Source organism: Hypomesus nipponensis, chromosome 10 (assembly GCF_054491055.1).
Source record: "Hypomesus nipponensis isolate SF chromosome 10, ASM5449105v1, whole genome shotgun sequence".
Classification (NCBI taxonomy): Eukaryota; Metazoa; Chordata; class Actinopteri; order Osmeriformes; family Osmeridae; genus Hypomesus; species Hypomesus nipponensis.
Genome location: NC_140370.1, coordinates 8,581,092 through 8,605,692, shown reverse-complemented (window position 1 = coordinate 8,605,692; position 24,601 = coordinate 8,581,092). Strand labels below are relative to the sequence as shown.

The 24,601-nt window shown below is 42.8% G+C and overlaps 1 protein-coding gene across 4 annotated transcripts; it reads left to right on the top strand.

Moving 5' to 3' along the window:
* Positions 1-4: 4 nt before the first annotated feature.
* Positions 5-24,474, top strand: esyt2a (extended synaptotagmin-like protein 2a). 4 transcript variants are annotated; one of them, XM_084706663.1, is made up of 25 exons: positions 5-159; positions 479-881; positions 6,649-6,690; positions 7,545-7,679; positions 7,921-7,997; positions 8,090-8,162; positions 8,902-8,991; positions 12,251-12,306; positions 15,386-15,506; positions 15,714-15,890; positions 16,118-16,200; positions 16,384-16,432; positions 16,559-16,648; positions 16,749-16,844; positions 17,643-17,744; positions 19,377-19,439; positions 20,324-20,398; positions 20,552-20,638; positions 20,880-21,029; positions 21,215-21,609; positions 21,767-21,865; positions 22,052-22,183; positions 22,426-22,531; positions 22,775-22,824; positions 22,968-24,474. In XM_084706663.1, the coding sequence occupies exons 2-25, from the start codon at positions 486-488 to the stop codon at positions 23,011-23,013; spliced, it is 2,790 nt and encodes a 929-aa protein (XP_084562789.1). In that variant the 5' UTR covers positions 5-159; positions 479-485; the 3' UTR covers positions 23,014-24,474. The 4 variants fall into 4 exon arrangements, with proteins under 4 accessions (XP_084562789.1, XP_084562791.1, XP_084562790.1 ...); XM_084706665.1 differs by lacking the exon at positions 17,643-17,744; XM_084706664.1 differs by lacking the exon at positions 19,377-19,439.
* The last annotated feature ends 127 nt before the right edge of the window (positions 24,475-24,601 follow it).

Below are 24,601 nucleotides of genomic sequence, written 5' to 3'. Positions count from 1 at the left end.
GAACGAAGTGCGTGTAGGACCGAAAGCCACACCGAGCGAAGGCAGGATGTGGTAAAGGGATTAAGTAGAGCTGGAAACTGGTCGAAAGACGCCATGCACTCCACGGGTCTGGAATTCTGAATTCAGTATTACAGCCTATGAATGTCGCAGACAAAAAAGGTGAGTCGGTTAAGTGTTTACTGTATAAACAAGTACTGGGTACAGTCCTACCACGACTAAATTAAGTTAGATGAAACCGGTACAGATTTCTGGTCCTGTGTAAAACCTCCGTAAACCAACTGTACTGTTTGAGCAGATTGACAGATCTGCCTACTGAGCCGCGCTCTCAGAACTCAATGTATCACCTGGACTGTACTCACCGTCCGCTTACTTAACGGTTGAGAAAAAAACAATGTATCATGTTTATTGTACCAACCCTTTGTGTAACGCTAGTGTTGTGTATGATACCGTTCTAAACATGTTTTAACTTATTTTGTAGAGTGGAAATGAGTAACAGTGGAGTGCAAGATGCAGGGTCCAATCTGACAGGTTCCGCAGGGCAGGTCAAGGAAAATGGACCGGATAAACCCAACAGTCCAAATGGCACCAATACAAACCCAATCACTCCGGTGGATCCCGATGATGAGCCACAAACAGCCATTACGGATGTCACCCAGATGTTGATGAAATTTGCAAAGACTTTCATCGTTATTTTTCCCATTTATGTTTTGGGATATTTTGAGTTCAGCTTTAGTTGGATTCTTGTTGGACTTGCCACTTTTTTCTGGTACAGAAGACACCATGGAAATAAGAGCACAAGACTTAACCGAGCCTTGGCGTTTTTGGTGCATGAAGAGAAAACAGTGAGGCAAAGTTTGCCTACTTCCGAGTTGCCACCCTGGGTAAGTTCAATTTAGTCGTCGTCACGTTGTGCGCAACTGTATCAGTATCCTGGCTCAACTGCAACTATTAACCCAACTGTTTAGAGTGCATTGTTCATATGGCATTTAGGAGCTTTTAGAAACGACTATTTCTACATTCCTAGTAACTCATGCCATGTTCTCAGTCTCCTTCGTCTCATAGGTTAGATCTGATATTAATTTATGCTGACCTTAAAAGATTTATGTAACAGCTATTGTGCCTCATCAGATCAACACTGTTTAATTTCCTGATTTCATAAGTTTCCCATTGTTCAAAACGTATGCATGTGTAGCCTACTATTAGATGACTTTAACTCAGTCATCAGACAAGTAAAACTGAATTGCCGTTGACCAGCAGAAAATGATATTACCAACCTAGGCTTTTCAGTCAACTGGCTATTTCCCCCTTAAAAACAACAGGAATTGAAGACACAGTGTCATATCATGTCCAAACTGTGGAAAGGTCTTCAGAGTGGTGTCAATAGCAGTCCACAGTTCATCCAGGCTATGCAGTTGTAACAAAAACGTGGTTACAGAAATCCCAATACTTAAGCTGTGCTTCACTGAGCTTGTCTGCCCATATGGACCCAAATGAAATATTGTCTTATGAGCAAACTCCTTCCATCTGGCCTTCCAGAAAGACTCATGTGAAAGCTCATTGTGATTAAAGTGCAAATGTTTATGTTTTGTCAGGGCTATTATTTACAACGCAAAGGTGTGCATAGTTCCTGTGACTAAACCAATGAGACTCGTCTCTATTTTCCTCTGAGGTTATATTAGGCCCTACATGTTAGGCTCAGAGCTGCTGTTATGACAGGGGATATGCTGTAGTAGCCACCCCTCGGTTACATGATCCACTCACACCTTTATTTTCATACTCGGAACAATGCCTGTTATACCGAATCCTTAGTTGATCATCTGGAGTTGTTGACTAGGTCTAGCAATCAACTTAACACATTTGCACATTGGCATGAGAGACTCCATAGTAGGTACAGTACCTGAGTGCTCGTTTGAGTGACCTTTGATTATCTCTACTTTCCAGTCTTTGTTACATGGCATGTCCTCTTAGTCAGTAGGTGGTTGAGTTATGTTGTTCAGCAGATTACCATCACTATCCTTCCAGTTTCAAGGTTATTCATACTTCTGGATTGTAACCCTGTCAGGGGTACCTTCTGAAGGAAGATTCTGTGTGTCACAGCCTCACAGGCTAACAGACATGTAATGCGCTTGCTGTGAAAGGCTTAATACTGACTTGCATGTTTCATTTCAGTAGCCATCAGTATGGTGGATGGTCTGGTTTACAGACTTGTATTACGTATCTGCTAGTCATAACAAAATAGAATAGCATAGTTCACAAAATGTAAATGTTTTTTTTTGGTGTGTTAACAGGCACACAGTTCATGTAGTGTTAAGAACTAGACCACAATTAGTGTAGTTCTCTATGTAGAACACCATGCTTCTCAAGTTGGGTTTAAGTCTGGCCTGGTTTACATGAGGCTACATGGGCTTGGTATACCTGGCCCCTGGCTGGCTGTCAGATGCTCCGCCTCTGATTACGCATCAGCAGTGTTCTAGGGTTGTCCTGTCAACATGGGAGTATTGTAACGCTCCACTCATGCCCTGCTGTCACTTTTCATGGGGCCATGTGTTTCTAATGTAGACACGCTCAGAAACATTCCAAAATAACATTTTTCATAACCATACATCTCTGGTATTTATTTAGTTTTTGTGAAGAGGAAAATGGGGATAGTATTCATGTTTAATCTGATCATTTTATGTAAGTATTTGTTGCCAGCTAATAGCCCCAAATTAAAGCACTGACGAGTTTTGACATTCTTAAGTCACGACAAGTTCAGACAACCTACTTTTACACCTCGTCAGCCTACATGGCAATCAGTTCAACAAGAACGACTATCACCTGAGTTGTTCTTCATAGAGGGCCACCCGTACATATAAGACATGTAATGCAGTTATCAATGACCACTGGGTGGACATGACTGTGCTGTGCCGTCCACAGGTCAGACAAAGCTCCAGTGGATCAAGGCAGGCATTGGTTTAGAGTCAGAGACCCTTCTAGACTTTCTCTCCCAGCAAATATGTCTGGAATGAGGGCTTTCAGTGTGGTGTATAACTCAACCAGCCTACTGAGCCAAGAATGTTCAGTGCTACTTGTGGTTTAGTTTGCATACAGAGCACACCCTTTTTGTATATCTGTATGTATTACATCAAACGTATCATAATATTGTATTATTTTGCCATACTGTGTTCTATGGAGGAATTGTCATGACTTAGAATAGTTTACCCTCTACCTCCTACTGCCTATCCGCCCCTCCTTCTTTGACTGGTGACTTGGCAAGGGTGGGGCTTTGTCTTTTGATGTGCCAAAGGGTGGGGCAGTCCAGAGAGTGGGGGAAGGAAACGAGGGTGCATTGCACTGCTGCTCCCAACTGCTTTAAATGTGCTCTGGGAGCAGCAGGCCTGCTAGCTACTTCACGGTTCCTCAGAGTCATTCATCTTCCGGTGCCTCTAGTGTGTTATTTCAATGAGACTTCCTTGACAGTGTGTCTGAAGGGGAAAGATATGTCTGTCTGTGACTGGGATAGTCGCCCTATCGTGACATCAACTGTGATGTGTGAGGGATCGAAAGACGTCTACGCGTGTGTGTTTGTGTGTGTGAGCGATCGAGCAGGGTCGTGCTGACATGTACATTCTCAAAGCCATGACACTGCAGCAGGTGTGTAATACATACTCAACCACATGCCTAGTAGAATCAACACAGGCCAATATTGGCTAAACACTGTATCTAGCTGAGCAACCAACCAACTAAATACTAGCACAGTGGGTGAGATTTAACATAATTTACAAATGCTTTTCACAATTTTTACCAAACACTATGTCTACCATAATTGTGGCTTGCGGTTATAATAGTAACAGCTTAAAGCACAGCTCAAGGAGCAGTGTAAAATGTAAATAAAACACTTGTAAAAGTTGTACCCAAATGGTGGTCCTAAGAGGCTCATGGGTGTGATTTGACACTGCCACAGTGGTTGACTCAGGTTTCCTGTATAAGAAAGTGTCACCCCGCCTCACCATCCCCCACTCAACCCTAAAGGCCTAAATTTAGGTGAGGACAACTGTCCTGTGATTTACTTTGTCTTGCCCTCCGTGTTGACACAACACTACTATCTGGACTCACTGTTTAGCCACAGTCCAAGTTACAGCTGATTGTGCACATTTAAGTCCAGGTAGCATTCACTTTTGACCTGCTTGTTTGGACAGGAGCGGGCTTCTGACCCAGAAACTGCATTTTGACTTTTGAATCAGTGAGATTGATTATTGAAACAAAATCTGAGTTAGTTAGCCTAGTATATCAGGTGCAAGATGAGAAGGAGACTCACTAGAGCAAACTCAATGGGTCCTTATTGACAGTTGGATTTGGGCTTCAGTCAAATTAACAAATTGCTTCTGTTACATAGCCTGCTGATACAGATTAGATCTGACATAAGCGTGTGTGTGAAAGTGTGCATAATATGTGATTGGAGTGAGGTTACCCCTAGCCGACTGCCCTAGCTGGAATTGACAAACATCTGTTGCATGAACTGGGACTCCAGAATAAACTGCAATGATAGAGATTTTACTTTCTCTGCACTGATAGGCCTCTCTGCAGTGAATCAGACTGATTTCCATAATGGACTAAACCGATGGGCCCTCTGTCTGCTAATCTGTATCGATGTTAGCTTTGTTACTGTACTGGTGTCATTGTGTGAGTCACAGTCTACATAGGCTTCTTAGTTGTGTTGTTCTCTCGTGTGTTGTCAGTGGCACAGCAAATGGTTGGAAAACATATTTTACTGGTAGACTAAACCAGGAAATAGCACAACAGTGAGTCAGAGCCTCCTGGCTTTCCTTCCGTCAGGAATTACTGCTGAATCTTTCTGCTTTTCCACGGTGCTTCTGAGAGACACAAGATCCTCCCCCTCTCTATTTTGTGTCTCTCTTTCAGTGGTCCCATCTCTATCTCTTTCATGCTCTCCCTCCCTCTCTCTTTCTTTTTATTTTTTTTCCTGCCTGTGTCTCTCTGTCTCATTCTCTGCCTCTCCTGATTCTCTTTCTCTCTCTCTCTCTCTCTCTCTCTCTCTCTCTCTCTCTCTCTCTCTCTCTCTCTCTCTCTCTCTCTCTCTCTCTCTCTCTCTCTCTCTCTCTCTCTCTCTCTCTCTCTCTCTCTCTCTCTCTCTCTCTCTCTCTCTCTCTCTCTCTCTCTCTCTCTCTCTCTCCCCTCTCTCTCTCTCTTTTAAGAAGGGCAGCCTGAACAAACTAGGTCTATTGTTTGTCAGCAGCCAACCTTAAAAGGAGAGGAAAGTGGGTTCATGTTTCACTAAAGGATCAGCTACCAAATTTCTGTTTCCTTCCATTGTGGCCCCTGCATACTATGTGGGCTCCTAAAGAAGTCGTTTTGGACAGAAGATGTGACTGTATGCCACATAAAAGAAATTATCACTGGGGCAAAAGTCTGATTTCAGCCCTATGTGAACAGTAACAGTTTATGCTTTGACATTATAACCATGGCAGTTTGACTAAAGTATCCCAGCTACTTGAAATTAATTATTTAATCCATAAAAAGAAGGTAATCAGTGTTTTTTAGGATTACAACAGGAATGCACTGCCTGCTGGTGTAATGCACTGCCTGCTGGTGTAATGCACTGCCTGCTGGTGTAATGCACTGCCTGCTGGTATAATGCACTGCCTGCTGGTATGCAGTATACTGAGTGCCCTAACTTGTGAACAAACACATGTGTACTGCATGTCATGATAATACACAGGTACTGTACTGTACTAATCTATGTGTTTGCATATCCATATGAATCAGTATAGGAAGCAGTGAGCTGGCTGTGCGAGCGCCGTCTGAATGTTACGTAACGGACTAATGCCTCTCTGTCACACTCGTCCTCTCCCAGCAGCCCCAAACAGCCGTGATGCAGCTGCAGCTCCCAGGCCGTCAGGCTGATCAAGTCCTTGAATCCACCCAGTGGAATCAGCACTTTTCCTCCAGCCTGAGACCTGTCATTGTCACCCTCCCCGCGCTCCTCTCTCCCCAGCAGATAGACCCGTTCTGGAGGTTTCTGATAAGGCTGCTATTCTGTTGTGTTGAACGAGGCCGTTCATGATTTGACATGCCTGGATGGGCAACAACGACTGTACGTGGATGGTTCAATCACTGTACTGAAGATCAAAAATAATCTAAATGACTGGAGGAAGGATGAATTTACAGTCTGTTTTTATGTTGATGTGGTTGCTTGGCGATGGGTGAAAAGGCTGACTTGGCTGAGTCAGCTGGATGGTTGTGTGTGGGCTGTACTGTATATCAATGTTCCCAGGAGCTCTTGTAATGTTTGGACTGGTGGTTAACAGCTTCGGTTGGCTCCCACAGATAGTTGTCAATGCTGGATGGATAAATAATACTGTACTGAACAAATTAAAAGGATTGGGTCAGTTTTGTGGAACTATTGCTAGTTCCCATAGACTATGGATGCTACTCCATAGTCTATGTTCATATGGTCATATGGTCATACTCCAGGTTTTAAATCTTTATTGTTATCGTGCCATTGTGTTCTTGAGAATGACATTTTTGGGTCTAGTGCCTGTCTTTACTGCATCTTTACTGTAGAATGATATAGAAGGATTTGAACCATTTTCCAAAGCTTTACTCATTACCACCTGTATTAATCAATATCATTCTCCATTATTGCAGGTCCATTTCCCAGACGTCGAGAGAGTGGAATGGCTCAACAAGGTATTAAATTACTGTTTACCTTCATCCCTCCCTTTATTCTTTCCTCTTTCCCCTCCCTCCATTATCCCTCCCTGTACCAACCACTCTCTTTCTTCACAGCACCTTCTTCTACCCTTCTCCACATGTGCTAGTCAGTATTAGCATTAGCTATCAGACTGAGGCTATAAATAGGCAGTGTATCTGGAGCGGGGCTACCTCCTGTTCCAGTACCAGCCTCCCCTGAGGGGAGAATGATCCAGTAACTATCAGACCAACTGAAGGATCCGGCTCATGGGGTTAACAGAGATGTAACAGAGGAGATGGGAGAAGAGAGGACGAACAGTGGCTGTGTTGGGCTTTAGTTCTTACCCGAGTTACTTTGCTACGTTTAATGTTCTGTGTCACGAGGCAAAGCCACACAAACTGTACCATACTATTATCCCTGTGATAATCCTAGAGAAACAAATGCACATCATAAGGGGCCACTGAGTGTGACTTTAATATCTGAAGCCTTGGTGTCATATAGCAGAACCACACCTATACAGGGAATACAACAGGCAGGGAAGGAGAAGGCACCAGGACATTCCTATCTGCTTACTCCAATGCATCTTTTGTTACCGCATCTCATCATATTTCTCTGTTTGTTAAATCAACCAGAAGTCAGTGTCACATTGAAGGAAATGCAAATGCCATATCTGACAACATTAAAGAGGAGAATCACATTTTAGGTTTCAACTGTTTAGTGTACGTCCTGCACTGCTCCAAGGACCATGTTCATTACTCCAACTGCTGAGAAGGTACCTAGTGTTAAATAAATCAAAATGAATGCCATTACCTCTATTGATTTTGGAGTTTCCCCTCTTATCTCCTCTCAGACGGTGAAGCAGATGTGGCCGTACATCTGTCAGTTTGTGGACAAGCTTTTCCGGGAGACCATCGAGCCGGCAGTGAAGGGGGCTAACCCTCACCTTAGCACCTTCAGCTTCACCAAGATAGACATGGGGGACAAGGTAAGAGGGCTGCCGACATGGCTTCACTAAGAGGCAATGGGCTCAACGTGACTGACAGCCATCTTGTGTTTCTAACAGTGAACTGTATTTAAAATGGTAGGGCTTTTTTGACCTGTGTGGATGTACTGTAGGTTTCTTAAACAACACATACATGCATTTTCTCATGTCATAACATGCCACCAGCACATATCTCCAGTCCATGATAACTCCCTGATGTCCTCCTCTCTGCCTTCTCCTATAGCCTTTAAGAGTAAACGGGGTGAAGGTGTACAGTGAGAACGTGGACAAACGTCAGATCATCATGGACCTGCAGATAAGGTACAGTCCATTTGGATAAGGTTGACTACTCTCTTGACCACTCAAGTATTTGTGACTTTTTGACATTACTACATACTACCTTGTAATTTCAGCTTTGTCGGGAATACAGAAATAGATGTGGACATCAAAAAATACTACTGCCGCGCTGGCATAAAGAGCATACAGGTACGAGAGGGTTGTACACATGACACGCAACAAGTGACACAGCGGGTGGTGGATGTAAAGTAGCCTGCTCTGCATTTAAGGCCACAACCTCCATATTTGTTTATGTAAATGCAACCGAAGATATACCACATGCAGTATGTTGACACGTCACTGATTACCTTGAAGGTGGCAGAGTCCAGACACAGGACAGGGTCAAGGCAAAGCACTGCCATATTTGCTGTTCAGAGATCACCTTCAGAAGGCCCAGATAAAAACCCGGAGCAAACATTTGCCCAAGTTTGTTCAGATTTAGGACTGTAGTTGCTCTTCTTGTCATGCTGTATGGCTCGGGACAGATAGTCACGTTAACTGTAGATAAAAGGTCTGATTTGGAAGGTATTTCCTGAGGAAATTCTTTGCCGTATTTTTAACTTTCAAGTGGACCTCAATCAAATACAAGTCATGACAATTAGTTTCCACACATGTCATATCAAACCGATTTTTTTGGTTTATGTGAGTTACAATGAAGTGTCAGACACTGTCGTTGTAAATACATATGAATCCACCGTATTTGCAGTAAATATGTTGGCCTAGACAAAACCAAAACTAAAGCACCAAAACAAAACTATCTTCACCATCATGAACGATGACATTCTTTAACGCAACACAATAGGGTGGAATGTTGTGATTGTCTGCCACCTGACAGCCTCGCTGTACTGACCCACTGAGTGGCCATGTTCTCCATGTGTTCCCCCCTCAGCTTCAGGGGACGCTGCGTGTCGTCATGGAGCCTCTTCTAGGGGACATGCCGCTGATTGGAGCGCTGTCGGTCTTCTTTCTGCAGAAGCCTGTGAGTACCGGCACCTGGTGGGAGTCACAATATCGATGTTTCTGAGAGAAATTTAAGTTTAAAAAAAAAATGCTGTTTACAAGTTTCATTTTTTTGAAGTGAGTCAAAGCTGGTATACGTGCAGGACACTCTGAGATTTGCGGTCACCAGTTAGATGTGAGTCATCGTGTTGGACTGTGATCTTGAGATCTTGTGGTTCCTAAGTCATTATCATTCCGTTTTTGACTGTCCCCTTCCTCTGCGTCTGACACGCCTTCCAGATTCAGGAGACGATATGAGATGTCAAAGGAAAATGTACCGTGACACAAAAAGGACCCGTTCTCTTTGGTGGCTAGGACAGAAAAATTGTAGCTACCCTCGTGACATTCTCAACAAAAAATGTATATACTCGGAATGTCATTGACTACTTGTAAAGCTCTGTGTTGAGGATGATGTTACTTTCAAGTCATTTATTTTTAGAACCAGACAAGACTTCTCTTCAGACTTATGAAATAGCATGCGTCTTTTTGTAGAACATTACTCCTATTTTTGTCCCAGTGAGGACTGGAAGAGGCTTTCCATCAGACGGTTGTGGCTTAAATGAGAGTGCTGCAGCATCATTATCAGGAGGCGTTACTGGTCTTTCCACCCACACCTTGTATTAAGGTCCTCATGCAGCGCTCATGCTGCTCTGTGGTCTTATAACACGTCAGAAGTCACAGTATATTATTCAGACAAACTGTAGATCTGTTCTTATAACAAGGCCATTGTGACTTAAAACGACCAAACTGGGCTCAATCAAATATAATCAGTCAGGGTTGGGGTGTTTATGTAATGATGGTTTGTGAGCTGTAGAATCACCAGTCTAGTGAAGCTAAATAATCTGTACAAGGCCCTAGTCAACCCCTCACTGTCCTAGTAGTTAAACAAAACAAATAAACTAGAACAGTTGCAGACGACCTTGGTCTTTTAGATGTTCAAGTTGTTGGAAGGACTGTCTCTAAGCCGAGCTGATTGCCCGTAAAAGCTGATGGATAACTAAAAGGCATTGCAAACCAGGGATGCACAAGACTGATGTCCATTGCCTGATAGCTGTAGGTGTGTCACCACCTACAGCTGTGGAGAGGATAGTGTGTCCAGAACATATTGCATGGTGATCTTTTTGTTGTGATCTAGTGGTGTGCTCTGAGGAAGACAGTGCTACTACGCCCTCCTCTCCACAGACCCGCCTGGCTAGAGCAAAGCCACCGCAGCAGCTGGCTAACAGCTCTGACTGTGCTTGTTGTAGCATGCCAGCCTCTGCTACTGACTCAAGGCTATGTTGCACTGTAGTCAAAACCACAGAGGGGAAAACACTATGGAAATAAATAACCAAAGAATCTGTAGGCGGGCAGACATCATGTGTCATTTTGAATGTTTCAAACCATGTTGAGGGTCATTTGAGACCATTCCGAACGGAAGAAAAATATGTTTACTGCATTGGGCACTGACATTCTTTCGACTTGTGCTTTAAGCCGTAGCAGTAATTGGTGTCTGATTGCACTACATTTTCAGTCAGTTTGCATAATGCTGACAGTTTAAGCAGCTTAAACTTTTCTCAGGATTTTTAGAGACTTTCTTGTCCGGACCAGCTGACGTGAAGATAGTCAAATACAATCCACCAACCGTGTTAAAATGGTGGCAAAACACACAAACTTTCACACACAACACACACAAAAACACACACACAGAATACCCGCTTTACTCTGACACATGATGACATTACATCTCAAGTTTGGCGCACATAGTTTGTTGCCTTGACAACTAGCCAAACAGTTATTGCACTCCTTAAATGGCAAAAGTTGAGTTAGGCCTCTAAACAGATTTTCCCACGTACTCAGTGGTCAAACACAAAGAGCTGTCTTGCAGAACGTCACAGCAGTGAAGCTGAGAATGTAACCAAAAGTGTTCAATTGTTCAATTGAATTTACTACTATCATACGTTGTCATAACTCAAAGTTGACACATATAGTAACATTGTGTTGTACTTAACTGGTAATGTCAAAGGGGTTCAACTTCTGCTGTAACCTGAACTCTGCAGTGCCTTGGTAATGTTGTTTGGGAGTGGCAGGATTCCATGATTCACTGGGCAGGACTCCTAGCATAGGAGCGAGTATAGCCACGACAGTGTTCCTACCCTACCAACATGACTAGCTAGACAAGTGACATAGCTAGCCTGGCCACTGGTTTAATGTTCTAATGACTACAAGTCACGGCACAGCATTCTTCACTCGGGAAGTCATTCCTGATTCTGTGGGCCTGTCCCGCGTCTGTCTGGTCTCTACCCATTGCTCAAGGACTCCAGATGTTTGTCATGCTTTGTGTTTATGCTGTGTTGCTATGTTACTATCATTGCAGGGCCTGAGCACAGAACTCATGGTCAGGTATGACCAGGGTGCGAATTACAGGGGGGTTTGGGGGGGGGTCTGACCCCCCCTAATTAAGACTTGGAACCCCCCCCCAAAGAGGTAAAAACAACAGGTCAGGGGGGGGGTCGATTCACGCCCTGGAGAAGAAGTTTGACCCTCCCTCATTGTATAATTCACACTGGGTATGACCACACCAAATGGCAAATATAAGCCATTGTTCTGCAGTAGTACTGTAGCAGGCAGTAAGATGTGATGGAAGATGATGTGTTTGACCGTAGGTGACTGGACATCCTCAGTACTGAGGGTACCCTTCCGATAAACGATCGTGAAGCTTATCAATTTGCTTTGATAGTAGCCATACTGTAGGACCATTCTTTAATGGAGGATAATGCATCAAGTCCAGACACTACAGGAAGGCAGAGCACATGTCAGCATTACATTCGCTTCCCATCTGCGAAGAACTAACAATATCAGCCGGTCTCACTGATTATCATCTGGGGAAGTTGATTAGCCTTAAAAGACCTATGCTGAATCATGCAGTGATGTCACCAGCACACTCGTGTGGAAAGCCCAATTGTATGCACATACCTCAGACCCACTGAAGGATCAAATAAAGAAAGTGATTACTCTGTGTACATTCTGTTACCTGCTGTATGTGCTGTACTGCAAAATGTATGGATGCTCTGTATTGATGTTAATATGCCCAAGATTAGAGGAGAGACAAAAAAGTTGAAATAGAGTGCTTGTTGTGTTGAATACCACTGCATTCAACCCAATTCCTAAGATCATCTGGTCTTATTTACATTTGTGTGCCTGTTTTTCCCCTTCAAGTAAAGTTTTATTTTTTGTTTATTTTTTATTTTTTTTATCAGTTGCTGGACATCAATTGGACAGGCCTCACAAACCTGCTGGACATTCCAGGGTTGAAGTAAGTGACCAGTGCTGTTGTAAACAAGTCTCTTCTTGATCACATCAGGGTCTCTTATCACTTTATACCACACCCAACTCTCTTCCCCCCCCCTCTCTCTCTGTCTCTGTCTGTGTCTCTGTGTCTCTCTGTCTCTCTCTCTCCTACCATCACTAGAAAACACTGTTGGAACCCCACTGTGCCAAACCTAGCTGAATAGTTCTAGTGTTGTGCTGAGCATAAATTGAGATGGTGTCTGCAAAACACAAATAAAAGACTGCATAATGGAGCCTTAGAACAAAATCCTTAAAGGTTGAGGTTGTAGTCGTGGTCCTGGGACTATTTATTGTTTCCTTGGATCAATAATCAGAGGGGGGTTGGGTCGTTTATTTGTTTGTTATTGTAGCAGGAAAAAGCCTTACAGAGTTTAGACTGTTGGATCAGTGTTTGCTCTTGTGTTGAGAACAGCTCTGTCCCTTCAGTGACGACAGGCCTGCTGTAGCACAAACACCAGGGAGCAGTCAACACCAGGGCTCTATTGTGGAGGGCCAGGTGATAGAGCCCATAGTTTGAGGGAGGGGGGGAGGGGGGTGTATGGGAAAGCAGGCATGTGTGTGTCTGTTTGAAATACTGTTTGTTTGTCCGTGTTCATGATAACATGAGCATGTGCAGGTGTGTGCGTGCGTGGGACATGACGCCACACTGTCTCGTCTCTCTCTCCCTTTTATGCTCTTGCTCCCTCTTCCTCTCTCGCTATTATGCTTGCTGTCTATTGCTGTGTATCGCTGAGTATTGTGAGTCCCAGACAGTCCCACAGTACAGTCAGGATGAGGTCTCATTAGACATGAGGTCATGCTTTAGCAGGCCCCAGCCAGCATGTCTGTACCATGTGGACAGGACTGGACTCTATCAGGCCCACTATTGAATCCTGGCTGTAATGCCATATTTACAATTTCACATCTGACGTTCCTAGTCCACACTCCTTACAGTTGCATGCCAAACATTGACACAAACATGCAGTGTTTATTAACCCGGGAGAATTCAAATGCTAACGCGTTCTATCATACGGAGCCACTCCTCTCTCCTCATAGTCATAAGGTACTGTTAATATGTGACATTCTACTACAAGCATATTGTTTCTATGATTCTATTTCTGCAGAAAACATTTAGAACATTCAACACAAGGTGAACTCGTCAAGCGGTGGAGCTCTGTTGCAGTGGCAGTAATAGTTCCAGTAGTCACTGCAGGCCTGTTGTTTCATGGCTTTCTCTATAAATAACCATGTAAAACACTGTCTAAAAACAACCTTCATGCAATAAGCCCCATGCCATTGGGCTGCTGTAATCATTGCATTCACTATTCATTATGTGGTACTAAAACTGCTGTATTTGTGAAGTCGTTTAATGGAAACATGATTGTGACAGTGTTGTAATTATGATTGTTGTATTATGTGTGGAATATTTTTTATGTGTGGTCGTAAGTAGTGTCGATTTCAGCAGGGATTGTTTGGAAACTCTTAATATGGCACTGTGCTATAGAGCTGAAAGGGTAGTAGGCTGGTCCATGTTATGGCCTTCATGGATAAGGATTTTGTGGTAATAGCTTTGACTTTGAAAAGTTGGTTATCTAATTTTATGGACAGTCAGCAAGATGTGTTATTTGGCAGTACTCATACCCAGGCCTGAATGGAATTAAACTAAAACATGTTCAGTCTGTAACCTGGAGTTGTTTGTTTTCAAAGCTCAAGCATGTTGTGGTGCTGTCTAGGCTCCTCTCTGTGAAATTAAGCTTTGACTGGTTCCACAAGTTTGAAGGAAACATCCGAATACACGTTCAGCCTGAACAATTTACCTGTTTAAAGATCCGCGTGTTCATGGGTGTGTCTGTGTGCAAGCGCATTCGTGTTCGTGCGTGCATGGTGTGTGTGTGTGTGTGTGTGTGTATATATGTATGTATGTATGTATGTGGGTCTCCAGTTACCTCCCCCATGATTTGCCTTTCACAGCCAAGCCTAGATAACTGAGGTCACCCCTAACTGTGTGGGTGTCAAGGTCTGAACTTACCGTGTGATTCTTTGGCAGAATACCAATATATGGAGGCTGTGTGTTTTAGATCCACAAGCTCTTTCTTCAAATACAACGAACAACCTCCTTTTATAGACATAATATATTATGTCAAAAACTCTGGGTTTTTAAGGACAGAATGGGAGGGGAAATACGTGGAGATCTGCCCAGTTATAAACAGTTTGGATAGAGAATAGCAGACACCAGGATGAAGGTGGCCCTCAGCTCATGTCTGGGATCAGTTCAGCGTTCTACATTCCTTATCCAACCATTAGAAGAGAAACATTTACAGCTGGCCTCAGGGCAGTGTCAAAGGGTATCTTGGTCCGCCCTAGAATATCACATCCACTAAAATACTAGCGCGGTACCCTAGCTCCCTCTTGTGGTGAACATCAGTACTCAACATCATAATGTCTTTACCATAAAGTGATATTATATCCTTTAGTTGATTTGTAAATATGGATGTTGTGGGGGGGGGCTTGTACATGAATGTGATGACAGGATATTCAGTTCATGTAGAGATTACTTGGCGGAAACCAAGAGCTTGTGTGTATATATATTGTACGAGCTTGAGTTACTGTCCAGAATGTTGGTGTGCCAAGGCTGAGCTTAGCAGACAGACACTGCCAGCTGCAGAGCAGGAGTCAGGGTCGTATCTAAGGAAAACATACCATAATACTCAGAATAAAAGGGAAAACTGTACAGAAATCTTGAAATTATGTTTTATGTCACTGGTAAACCACTTCCGAAAGCACAGAATTCCAAGTATTATGGTAAACCGAGCTCCAGTTCCACCAATTTTCCCTTTTACATGAATCCAAGCCTCCAGCACATTGCCCCTCATTTTGAGTGGCAGCTTTAATGGAGGACTGATGTTGACACACACTACTCCAGTCTCTCCCAATCTTCCTCCTTCCACCTCACCCTCCCACTTTCTTTCTGTTTTTGCTCTCCCTCACACTCTTTCACCTCCTTTGTCTTATTTGTGGCCATCTTCCCCTCCCTCCCTCTTACACTCTCTCCCTTTCTCCACCAGTGGTCTGTGTGACAACCTCATTCAGGACATCATCAACAGCTACCTGGTCCTGCCCAACCGTATCACCATTCCTCTGGTGGGAGACTCCCAGCTGGCTCAGCTACGCTTCCCTATTCCTAAGGTATGGAACAACCAACACCACCCGACACACACACACACACACACACACACACACACACACACAAACATCCCATAGTCAAACTATACACACCCTAACACAAATACTGCCGTAGTCACACTGATTTTCAGGATCTCTCTCTCTGTCTGATACACACACACACACAACACAACACACTCACAATGCCTCCCCTCTATCTCTTGATCACAGGGCGTCCTGAGGATTCACTTCCTTGAGGCCCAGGAGCTGATTGGCAAGGACAAGTTCCTGGGAGGGCTGATCAAGGGCAAGTCTGACCCATATGGGATCATCCAGATTGGCAAACAGCTCTTCCAGAGCAAGGTCATCAAAGAGAACGTCAACCCCAAGTGGAATGAAGTCTACGAGGTATTTCTGATTTCTGTCCATAACCAGAACGTTTCAGTGAATGCAAAGTACCAGGCCTCGATACCTTCTGATGATTATTTGAGGTAAAAGACTTTGTCCAAACATTGATGAATCATATTCAAATTGCTGAATTAGGAGAATAAAGAAATTGCGGACTGCAGGCTGCTAAAACACTAAACTGTGGACAGTGTGGTGTATATGAATGGCTGTTTGATTGTGCTCCTTAGGCTTTGGTGTATGATAACTCAGGGCCCCACCTGGACATCGAGCTGTTTGACGAGGACACAGACAAGGATGACTTCCTGGGCAGGTACAGCCCCTGCATGACTACTCCAGTCTCTCCAAATTCTCTGGCCACCGCACTCCACTGAAATAAATAGATCCTTCTCATCGATCACACAATCACTCAATTCCCAGCCATAGCATAGTAATAGTGTTCTGTTGGTTCTCTTTATTCATCAGATTGAGCATTGAGTCCGTTTTTGTTTTGCAGTTTAATGATTGATATCTCAGAGCTTGAGAAAGAACAGAAGGTGGATGAGGTAAGGATTGCCCATGCTCCCTAACATGGTATTGACACCTACTGTAACGACACGATCGATCTAACTAGATGATCATGTTATTATATTCCGGATGCTCTCATTGGCTGGATGTACATTCCATTTTAGTGGTTTGTTCTGGAGGAGGTGGCTTCAGGGAAGTTGCATTTGAGGATGGAGTGGCTGTCTGTGCTCTCAACTCCTGACAAGCTGGATCAGGTATCAGTGTTACCTATCAGATTATGACCACTGACAGTTAATCAGTAAACAGTATGGTATCTATATCTGTAAGCACTGCACTGTTCTGCCTGTCCTTCAGGTGTTGTCCAGTGTCAAGGCTGACCGAGGCCTGGCCAATGACGGCCTCTCGTCTGCTCTGCTGGTGGTCTTCCTGGACTCAGCCAGGAGCCTTCCGGTAAGACTACGTTTGAGACCTTTGTAAAATAATTAAACTCGGAACAAATAGCTGTGTTAAAAAGCAAAAAAAGGTCTCATGTTTTACATTTGTTGTTCATTACTTGTCTCTGTCAAACAACAACTTGCAACAACTTGAATGCTATGAAACCTAGCTGAACTCATGCCTACTCCACTGCCATAAGGATAATTGAAGTATCTACTTATCTAGTGCATAACGTCCGCATAATAATAATATTATTATAATGCTTAGAGGTGTAAAAACCTATTTAACTCAATGTAGATTATATGATCCAAAATGTTTTTTGGAGTTTTCTGACTTAACGCGAGTCAAGCTAATTTGTCAGCCTTTTTAAGACACATGAGTTTACCACACTCCCTCTACCCCTGTCTTGCACTTGCTTTTCTCTTCTCAGCTGTTTAAGTTTCATTGAAGGTGCAGTTTGACAATAATGTAAACAAAAATTACTAATGCATTTATTGAAATGTATTTGAAATTCAATTTCTAAAAGGAAACCATATAAACCAGCATCTAATCCATCTGCTGTATTGCTTTGAACCTTGCTTTGATAAGTGTTTACATTTCTACCTCCGATTGGCTGATTCAAGAGAGACATGTTATTGTCCTGGCTTCACCTTTAATCTTCTGTACAACTGTTCTCTCCTCCTCTCTTTTATTCACAGCCAGTCTTATATATTGTTAATGTAAAGAGCACACAAGCTAGCAGACAGACTTCAATCATGTCTCTTTTCAGCTTCTTCTTCTTTCCTTCCTTCTCTCCGTTTCCTTGTCCTGAAGAGTGTCTTCGAGGGGAACGTGGGCTGTGGCTACTTGAAAGAGAGACGGGCATCGGGCCTAGTCTTTTGTGAGAATACCGCCTCACTCTATAGGACGCTATTTGTGAGTCTGTTGGCCTATTGCATCCTAGTGTTCTAGTGTGACTCCTGTGTGCAAATGCCTGTTAGCAACAAAAACTAATAGAAAATCAGGAATTCCCAGAGATCATGTTGATTTGTCTGAAATGCATGGAGTGGACTTTTGACATTATGAAGTTGACTTGGACTTAAGACGTGATTTGTGGGACTTTCTGGACACGAGCATATTGCTTGATAGAAAAGAGGGCATTCTTCCTTCGTTACTTTCTTTTAGTACAGTAACCACTAGCGTAACATAACTGGAGAAGTCAAAACTGTGAATACTGCGTTGATTTCACCAATTATGTCATGTCCAACCAGTGACTCTCTCAGATAGGGTACAATATGAAGGAAAAAAGTATTTGAAAAACGTTCAAACTTGGTCCCTTTCACTAGGGTCTAACTGGATTGCTTGTCCTCCTTCCAACTCCATTCCCAGCCAGTGTTAGGGGGCTGCCACAGGCCTACATGCATGTTTTCATGCCTGATGCACCTATGATGTTCAGTCACACCTAGACCAAGTCGCACTTGGTCGTTTTCATTGAGTAAATTGGGCATCTTTAGGACACTGTATCTATGGTATGGTTCACACGCGATAGATACAGGGCTGAGTTGACTTTTCCCACCTTTCCAATTGTCAGGTGTTATAAATCCTCTGAATGTTGTTTGAGACATCTAGTGTATATCCAGAACCACCATTATAGTGTTTTTTGAAAGTGAAGTCACCTGGCAAAGAGGATTTGCATTTACATTTAGCAGACGCTCTTATCCAGAGCGACTTACAGTAAGTACAGGGACATTCCCCCGAGGCAAGCAGGGTGAAGTGCCTTGCCCAAGGACACAATGTAATTTGGCACGACCGGGAATAGGTCCGGCAACCTTATGATTGGTAGTCCGATTTCCTCACCGCTCAGCCACCTGTTAGGATTACTCCCTAGTTAGGATTAGTTCAGAGAACACATAATAACAATAAAGTAGTAGTAAAGTCAGTTGTGAAATATATGGTTCAGTAATCAACCCAAAAGTAAACATAAAACAAGTGCATAAAATGCACACAGGGAACACTTAAAAGTATACTGGAATTGGAACCAATTTTTGCAGAGTGAGCCTTGAACTGTGCTTATTAGATGTATTTTTTTTAAACGTTATACTATTTGTTGTTGAGCTATGTAGAAGTATTTGAGGATTTTATATCTTGTATCTATCAAGAAAGACTGGAATATCACAGTTTACCATTCAAACCATTCTAGATGCCCATCATATCAGCCAACATTCCATTCACTCTCTTACTGTCGTCTCCATACATGTATCATGTACGTGACTGCTTCCCAATGTCAGAATGTTCCTTACTGTATGTCTCTCCAACTCATTAAGGTCCCTTTCAAGTATCTTCATGATTCATTTGGGTATTTCCATTAACCTTTTAATGTGTGTTTTTGTCTCCATGCCTGTTTCCTGGTGGTGGTGGTGGTGGTGGTGGTGGTGGTGGTGTATTCATTGACTCATGGCTTCACATCGTACCCATGGTCTTCTTCCTCTTCCTCGCATGCTCCTGTCCCTTAATAACCTGCTGCTGGTGTGTGTTCACTCTCTCCTGCCCCTGGGGAAAAACCTAAAGCGCAATCCATTAGAATTCAACCATGACCAGTTGAAGAAGGCCTCTGTCAATAAGGCCATCAAGGTAACAGAACGAAGCACACATGTGGTTTGTCAGAACACTGAGGGAGACCACACACAAACACAAACACAATAGTGTCACAATCAGAGCATTGTTTGGAAACAATACAAGTAAGTGGTAGGCCGTTGTGTAAGGACACAAGTTATGCACTTTACGGCAAACATCTATGTGACAGCTTTGCCCTGTTTCAGTCAACTGTTTCCTGTCCATGTATTCCAAGAGGGTTGCCACAGGAGCACTCAGAATGTCTTGCAAGTTGTTTCAGCATACTGTACATGTTTTGTACAGATTTCCATACAGTGATTAACAGACTCATAAACCTACTAATTTGTGTTTGATTACACTGCATTTTGTGCACCTTGTCTTGCTAATAATCTTTGCAAGATATTTTTGATTTGAGATAATCAATGCATAACTCAAAGCGATTAATACAAATCAATTCTGTGAAATACCTCGCCTCTGACAATCTCCATTTTATTCCTGGGTGTAATAGGGCTGTGCTTTAGATACATATGCATATATAAACCTTATTTTAAACGAGAGTACAGATGTGATTTGTAATGACACATTTTGCCAGCATTGCCTAAAATGGACAGTTTTAATTGAATAGCAGGGCATGTTAAATTGTATGCATTTGAACCCAGTTAACTCTGTATTACACTAGTTATAGTCTGTAGATCTTTTACATTACCAACTAGTAATGCGTTGATTCAGATCATAATATTGTACGATTAGTTGTTATAGTTACAGCTTATTTTAAATAGTATTCATAAAGGTATATCTTTATACTGGCTGTAATCAGTTTATTCATACAGAGAATGTAAAACATCCAGCATTGAAATATTGGATACAGTTTAGAGTCTCTGATCTGATCATGTTCTTCACAGTCTGGTAAGAAAGTGAGCAGCGACCCCAGTCCATTTGTCCAGTTCACTGTCGGCCACAAAACCTGCGAGAGCAAGGTTGGTTCAAACATGTTCTACTTCCCCTACATCTGAGAAGAAGTCTGATAATAAAATGCTGATGCAAAATTTGGTGTAATATATCTTTAAAAGTTCCATTGGTTCAAATGAAGTCCTTTGGATGAATAACCGATAGCTTGTGGTTTGCTCTAGACCCGGTTCAAGACTAATGAGCCAGTGTGGGAGGAGACCTTCACCTTCCTCATTCACAACCCCAAGAGCCAGGAGCTGGAGGTGGAGGTATGACAACCTTTACTCTGTTCCCAACTGTTTGGTCTTAACGTTGAATGACTACTTTGTGGTGCCTGTCTGAGTTGAGCTTAGTTTTTGAGTTTTGTATGTGTGGTTTTGTGTTCATATACGTGTCATGGGGGATTTATTTCAAGTTGTGCATCACAACTCTTTTTCTTTTTCTTTGAGGGCAGGTTTTTCTTGTTATGTGAGCGGACATGTGGTAAGCAGCTGTTGTTTCTGTCCTCAGGTGAAGGATGAGAAACACGAGTGCTCGCTGGGGACGTTGAAGGTGCCCCTCACTGAACTCCTGGAGGCGGAGGAGATGACGGTCAACAAGCGTTTCCCTCTGAAGAACTCCGGGCCCAGCTGCACTCTCAAGATGAAGATGGCACTGAAGGTAAGGAGCATCCTCATTGGTTCGCACCGTCGCATCGTTGACACAGCGATAAGAGATGGCACTTTGAACTACGTAGGTGTCATGTGTTCTGGCTTTTAAGTCAAAACCAGGGCTCTCCTCATGTCAGCTGGTTCCAGACAGATTCCCCCTCACTAACCACATGCTTTGCTCCATGTCCACCGCAGGTGCTGTGTCTAGAGAAAGCTACCAAGTCCGAACAGACCCCCTCCTCAGTCCAGGTGCGCAAGGCCAGCACCGGCACCCCTGTACCCTCCCAACGCACCTCCGTCTCCGAGCCCCCGCGCTCTGTCTCGGATCTCCCTCCTTCCATGGCTGCCTCCTCCCAGGACCTCCCCAGACGGGGTGGGGGGGACGTGGGGCCTTCCTTCGGCAGCCCAGGGGCAGTGGGTCTTAGTCAGGGCAAAGGTCTGGCCGAGGCTGGCCGAAGCAGCTCCAACCTGGCCATCTCTGGTTCCCAGCTGTACCTGGCTGGGAAGGAGCCCACGCCTAGCATCGCCTCAGACATCTCCAACCCCTACGCCACACAGGAGCTGCAGCAGAGGTTGCGTCAGCTGCAGAAGTAAGGGGGCCAAGGATGCCTATCACTATCTCGCACAACACCTCCAGCATGCTCATGACAGAAATGGACAGACATGGATCCTTAAAGGCTCATCGTTTCTGAATGACTTTAATATTAATTAGAATGAATGTGTGTGTGTGTGATTAACTCCCCACAGTGGCTCAGGCCCCAGTCATTTCCCCCTTGGAGAGGTGCAGCTCACAGTGAGACACAGCTCTCAGAGGAACAAGCTTGTCGTGGTGTTGCACGCCTGCAGGTACACAAGTACACCACTCACTGTATGTTGCCAATTGCGCTGTCAACATTTAATATTCACTCAACACAGTGCACATACATCTACAAAATATAAATATGAATGATATTGTAGGTTTACCAAATGTTTTAAAAGATTAAGTCTGAGTGAAAGTGGTGTCTTGAGGTGTTTGTGGTTGTCCCTCCTCAGGAACCTGATATCGTTCACAGAGAGCGGCTCAGACCCCTATGTTCGTCTGTATCTGCTGCCCGACAAACGACGCTCTGGCCGGAGGAAAACTCACACACACAAGAAGTCACTCAACCCAGTTTATGATCAGACGTGAGCTGATAATACTGCTCTTTTAAGTCCTCAGTATAGATGCACACATATCATAATATGGGAGATGGGGTAAGGGACAGTCATGGGGTTTAGAAATTGGTGGTCTTCTCATTGAATTCTCAGTTGCAGCTCAGCTTTTAGCCTTCTCGGTTTTCATAGTATACAATTTCATTTGACTTTTTTTGTGTTTGTCTTTTTTTTTTTTTGATAACGTGTATGTGTTACTGATGTTTTCTTTGTAGATTTGAGTTTAACGTGTCGATTGTGGAGCTCCACCGGAGGACTCTGGACGTAGCCGTGAAGAACGGAGGACATCTGCTCTCCAAACACAAGGGACTGCTGGGGAAGGTAAGATAGACAGGATTTATTTTGATTTTGTTGTCATCTTTCTCATTTCTGTGGCACCTATTATTATTATTATTATTATTTTATTTTCCTACTCTCTGTATTTCCCCCTACTTACTTCCACCTACTGGTTCAGATAATACATGTGCAGAAGACTACTTATTGTTACTGTAAACTCAAAGTCTGCGCCTACTCTATAAACATTTTTCTTACACTTAACCTTTTTGTGTAATTTCACCTTGCCAGGTTTTGGTGGATTTGACCTCTGACGATATTGCTAAGGGTTGGACGCAATGGTTAGTAAAAATAACTTTAAACAAAGCTAGATTTGTTTTTCTTCTCCCAATACTGTCTGCCATGATTGGACAAAATGTATTGGAAAAAACATGACTTGTTTTCACTTCTTCTCTTAACTGGAGATATCATTATTTTCTGTCAGGTATGAGCTAAGTGAAGATGGTTTGAGGAAACCTGCTCAGCTGTAGATACAAACTGACAGACAAGATTGAGGAGGTCCTGGCCAGGAGGCGTGTGAGGAGACTGGCACTGCTCTTCAGTGGACAGAAGAAGACAGGGAAATGTGCTATACTAAGTCTCCTTTTACTTTGCAATGCTACCAAACATGTACAGAGAGGGTAACTGCCTTTCCATTCAGTTACATTGCGTTTTAGTTTATTTTTATGTTTACTATAATTATTATTATTTACGTTACTTGCTTTTGTAAAGTGTTTTATATTCATTTAAACACATCAGTCGCAACATTATCAACCCCTTTAATGAGTTATTCTGTGTAAAAGAGGAAAAGTAGTACATAGTGTGTAAGCTATCTACAGGCAAATATAAAAAAGAGAGTTCCTTCTTCGAAGATGATGTTATGGACTGTAACAATATTGTCTTGCTATTGCAGTTCCATCATACTTATTGCCTTATTCTTTTAGGGAGGACTATGTACAGTACACAACATGTAAATATGTACAATGAAGCGGATTAAAAATAATGTTTATAATAGTATTAGAAAAAGGTGTTTCGCTTAGTCAAAATGACCACCTTCTCAACAAACTTTCCAATGTCATAAATTGAAATTCCATGTAATTCTGATGTTCCTCATGCAACTTGTGGAGTTTATACAAGCCTGTATTCTCTGTATATTTGAAATTAGTCACCAAAGAGACAAGTATTTCATCTAACTGTATGTGGGTTTTAAGCCAAATATGTATGAAAGTTTGCACACTACTTTGTGTTTTTAAAGTGTTTTTAGGGATCATACTTTTAGCGCGAGTAATTGAATAAATTAATTTTACTTAATTCCATCTTTTATTAAACAAAACATTGGTGTCTTCAGATCTCTAAACTCAACAGTTGATAGAGATACACTGTACTATGTGGGTAGTCAGTCATGGCTGTTATAAATAAACACCAGTCTTAATTTTGAGGTTTTCATTCATACACTTTTACCTAGTACACGTTACGGCATGCACATTGTGTTCAAGGCTTCTAATGCTTTTGCTCACCAAGATCACAGTACACATCAGACTGCAAGTGTTAATGTTGTTGGGAAACTGTCATATATGTACTGACACAGGTATATAACCTTACATTTGTTATTACATGAAATGTGCACATAGTTGTTGGAACATGTATGCCTGTTGTCTTATGTCTTCACTGCAACAACCTACTGTTTCCTGTCAAACCATCCCCACTTTTTTTACTTTTGAAAAAACGCTATGTGTGACTGTGTAAGCCATCAAATGAAAAGTGTGTTTGGAGTTGAGCTCCTTATCTCATTTCAAACTGGTCTGTGCTTACTATGTACTTTATTTATCTTGTGCCTTAATCCACAATGTCCAGATATTTAAAAGGATAAAAATGCTTTTACATGTATAAGAATGTCATGTATTTTAAATAATAATAAAGAGCTTTTGCTGCGTGTGCAGCGGTATGCTGTATTATTATGGCTTTTATGGAATTATTTCACTGTCCCACTCTATTTGATTAGTGATAATAAGAATAACTAATCTGGATATTATCAGCACAAATACTATCACCTTTAGTCTTAATGCCTTCTACATGAAG